Raw genomic sequence first — 4,014 nt, forward strand, 5'->3', positions numbered from 1 at the left:
TTTATATACAAGACTTGATGTTACAGTCATCCCTGAGAAATCCGTCCCCAACTCACAAATACTGCATGTTTATTTCATTACAACGACAGCTGGGAAAGAAAATTTGCACAGTGAAATACAGCAGTAAAGCAAATGGACCATCAGTTTACCCTTTCATGTTGTTGCCATCATTCCTCTTGTTTACCAAGAGCTCTGACTGGAGACTGAGTGTGCGCGACCTAGCATCACGCCATTGGTGGGTTCTCGACGATGATGTAGAAAGTCGAGAATTGATGTAACTGCTGGAGTACTCGAATGCTCGAGTACTCTGTGCAACCCCTAGTATCTCTGTGTATGTGCATGATTATAGTTCACACACAGAAACACACACACTCACGCACAGACACAGATGTTTGGTGTGCATGTGTGTTTGAGTAGCTTTGGGGCCCCCTAGGGGTTAATGTCTCAAAGGAACATCTTCACACACAGGTGGCCTATTTGGTTATCTGTCTAAGCTGGCAAAGTTCTGGGACCTTGTACTTTACTGGTCAAAATTAATAGAGCATCTGTGCCTAACTTATTCAGAAAAACTGTGGAAATGTCTTAATCTTTTACAACTGTTGTTACTATTGCTGTTGTTTTTGTTTTCTCTGGCACTGGGAGAAAATGGATAACCTATGTCAAACTTCAACATGGACATAAGTGAACTGGGACGACAGAAAGGCATTTCTATTTTGAACAGATCGATAAAAGATTAATACTCTCCCGTTCTCAAACCTAATCTTCTCATTTAGTAGCTATGGAATGTACTGTGACACATGTCAACAATCACCAACTCTGGCTCGAACAGAAAATGAGATATGGCTATCGTCACGCTCTAAGCCCAGTCAGTTTTTGTATGATGCAGACAATGAGCTCACTCAGCAGTCTTGCTATTAGCACATAGTTCACTCCCATTTCATCAGTCACGGGTACCTGTACCACAAGTTCTGCCATTTTAATTCATGTTAGCAGACTCTCTCATATTATGGCATAACTACCATGGATGTGGGTCACTTACAATCAACGAGGAAATATGTTCAACCAGTTTTAGTGTTTATTTAATCAGGTGTAGCTGTTTCTGTGTAACCTCAGCATTCAACTCCTTATACCATTACTTACCAAGGAGTGAAATTTGTGGTCGAGCTCAGTTTGGTTTTTGGTTTACATAAGTTTCAACTAAGCTTTAAATGAACATTCATTGTTTTGCAATTTATCATGTTCCAGTGATCAGAGTTGCTGTTCATTCACCTTGCATTTATTTTCCCAGAATTAAACACATTTGAATTTACAGCAGTGATGATGCTCATGCCCAGTTACTCCTCATCGGTCTAAGTCTATAGAAATAATGCACCAGTTACTCAGATACATTAAAAAAGATTTATTTGTGTTAAATAATGTTCAGACGTTAGAGAAGTTTCACAGTGAAGCACATAAAGGGGGAAAATAAATAATTCTCAATTTCTCAACCATTTTAGGGATTTCAGGAAATTCAGGATCTCAAGATTAAACAGATCAGTTCATTTTGATTTTTTTTTATCACGCTACAATGTTTATTTTCCATCTTACTAAAGGTGACAGGCCAGTTCTGATTCTTTGATGATTCTATCAGAGATCTTCAGATACAGACCATAATGGAACCATCAGTTGTAATGACCCAGAGGTGACCCAGGTCATAGGACACATGTTTGCTCTTGAAACAAAGGCCAATGTCGCTCCAGCCTGTGCCAGTTGGGTTGCTGTGTGTAATTCCATGTCTGTAATTAAAATGGGTAGCACATGTTCAAATTAAAGACATATAAACACATGAATGTACATAGGTCTTTATGACATTCAAGTCATATTTAAATATTGAATCAGGAAGGAACCCGAGAGGGACTCCAAACAGCAATCTTTAATTATTCTGACTGGTTCTGAGTAGTCGGATGGGATTATATTATATCAAAGATTTGAATATGTCCATGATCAACATGAAATTTTCATCTGAAAAGCCCATCACTTGAGAACAAAACACTTTTTAAATCATAATGTACCTGACATAGGTGTTTCCTTTGGAGCTGACACCATAGACTTTGCCGTCAGTTGACACCTCAATCATCGACAGAGACCCTTCAACATGTTCCCAGTCCACTGGGCCAGCACATGAGGTAGGTGTCACATTCTGTCAGACATATCAGGATGCAAAGAATAGACACTAAACACTTCATCTTAGAATACATCCATTACATGTTCACCTCCATTTCATATGACTTCTCTGATATCTGACAGAAAAGGTGGAACTGTCATCCTTGACTGTGCTCTGATTTTTCATTCCTTTCTTTTGCTTTCTTGTTAGTTATATAGATATGTTTGCTTGAACAAACTGAGCCTTAAGATCAGGTTGTTTTAGTTAGGCGTCTAAATCAGCATTACCTTCCTAATGTAGATCTGGTCATGAACGTTCACTCCCCAGCAGCTGATAGGTCCACAGCTGTAGTACTTCAGTCCTCCTGGAATATTAACCCAGGGCGCAGGACTGCCCGGGCCTTCAAAACCAACTGTGGCTTCTTTTCCAAGGCAGAAAATCTGGTCATGCATATTGACCCCTGCCACAAACTGGTCTCCTCCTGCATCAATCTGTTTTAGAAGACCTTGGAAAGTGAATGGATAAATGTTAGGGAGGCAGATGGATGAAGAGAGCAGAGAAAGGAGAAATGTGTGTATACATAATGTCTAGTCCATAAAAGAGAGATGTTACACTACAACAGCAATTTAGTCATTCATTCATGTATTGTCACCTGGCACCTGCACCCACTGTCCTCCTACTAGTTTGTAGATCTGGTTATCTGATGCTGTGCCCCAGACTCCAGCAGGACCTACAGTGACATGCTTGAGTTGTCCTGGTAACTGTGTCCAGGTGTCACCATACAATGAGTAGATACCATTGGCGTCATTCACTCCAAACACTTGGCCTATTCCAGCATCAATCTGCCTCAGCTTACCAGGCACACTTCTACACTCAAGTGCTAAGAAAACATATTGCAAGAATCACTTAAAGAACTGTGTTTTTCCAATCATAATATGCAAAAGAAAAAAAAAAACAAAAAACTGATCTTGATTCACCAAGTAAGACAGACATATATAGACAGTAGGTGATTTTTGGAGGGATGAGGGGGATGCCATGCCCCTTCTTAGCAAAATAACAAAACTACCTCCCCTTTCTTTTCCTGCCATCCCCCAATACACTCTATAGAGTAGTGTCAATGACCGTTGGGTCATCCCCGCCTGTTAAATGATAAGAAATCACCAACTGCATATGGGCATCAATAAATCTGTAATTTAAGATTCTCCTGAGGACTGGTTCCCTGAATTTATAAACAGTAGTGTTAATCAGCTACTGGCCCATCTTCAATATCACCTATACTTTTGGTACTTAATGGCAGACTGGGATGAGGTGGTAAATATTTTGTATATTAGCACTGTTGTCAAATACAAAAATCTTTCCTATTCTTCTGATCTCACCTGATACACCTCTGAAAATTAAGATGACAGAGACAAGGGCCGGGATGGACAAAAATGCCATGTTTGAAGAGATCTGCAACAGTAACTGCAATGGAATGAGAACAATGTCAAAATGAATGAATGCCAAATACACTGTCCAGTGTATTAAACCAATGCAACTCATAACTCTTTTTCAGCTAATTTTAGACCATGAAGACTCTGTGAGCATGAGAGCAAAGCATCATGCAAATCACATGCAAATGACATCAAGTCTAACAAAAAAAACTTGACCTATAAAGAAATCTTAACAACTGCTTGTTTTTCTTTTTTTTTTTAACTCATTTTGCATAACTCGACTATTTTATACTGTAAACGTACTATAGGCAATGTACAGCATACTGCATTTAATCACTACAAAGAGAAATGTATTAATCTAAAGAAATGCTAAAGAAATTTTACAAATACTGAAATTTCTGTTTTGTTTTTATTTTCTATTTTATTTTTATTTCTAGTTTA

At 38.7% G+C, this 4,014-nt stretch overlaps 1 protein-coding gene across 1 annotated transcript; it reads right to left on the reverse strand.

Moving 5' to 3' along the window:
• Positions 1 to 1,636: 1,636 nt before the first annotated feature.
• Positions 1,637 to 3,580, reverse strand: LOC115816468 (fish-egg lectin-like). Its single transcript, XM_030779422.1, has 5 exons — positions 3,520 to 3,580; positions 2,796 to 3,023; positions 2,431 to 2,648; positions 2,052 to 2,179; positions 1,637 to 1,775 (listed from the first exon to the last, which is right to left on the reverse strand). The coding sequence occupies exons 1-5, from the start codon at positions 3,578 to 3,580 to the stop codon at positions 1,637 to 1,639; spliced, it is 774 nt and encodes a 257-aa protein (XP_030635282.1).
• Between the last annotated feature and the right edge of the window lie 434 nt (positions 3,581 to 4,014).

The sequence above is a fragment of the Chanos chanos genome, chromosome 7 (genome assembly GCF_902362185.1).
Source record: "Chanos chanos chromosome 7, fChaCha1.1, whole genome shotgun sequence".
Lineage (NCBI taxonomy): Eukaryota > Metazoa > Chordata > Actinopteri > Gonorynchiformes > Chanidae > Chanos > Chanos chanos.

What these genes read in the sequence shown, in the direction of transcription:
- LOC115816468 (XM_030779422.1), bottom strand. Translation starts at nt 3,580, where the DNA reads ATGGCATTTTTGTCCATCCCGGCCCTTGTCTCTGTCATCTTAATTTTC. An exon ending in ACCAGATCTACATTAGGAAG is followed by an intron (nt 2,180 to 2,430) that starts GTAATGCTGATT and finishes TATGTCTGACAG; the next exon opens with AATGTGACACCTACCTCATG. An exon ending in AAAGGAAACACCTATGTCAG is followed by an intron (nt 1,776 to 2,051) that starts GTACATTATGAT and finishes TTTTAATTACAG; the next exon opens with ACATGGAATTACACACAGCA.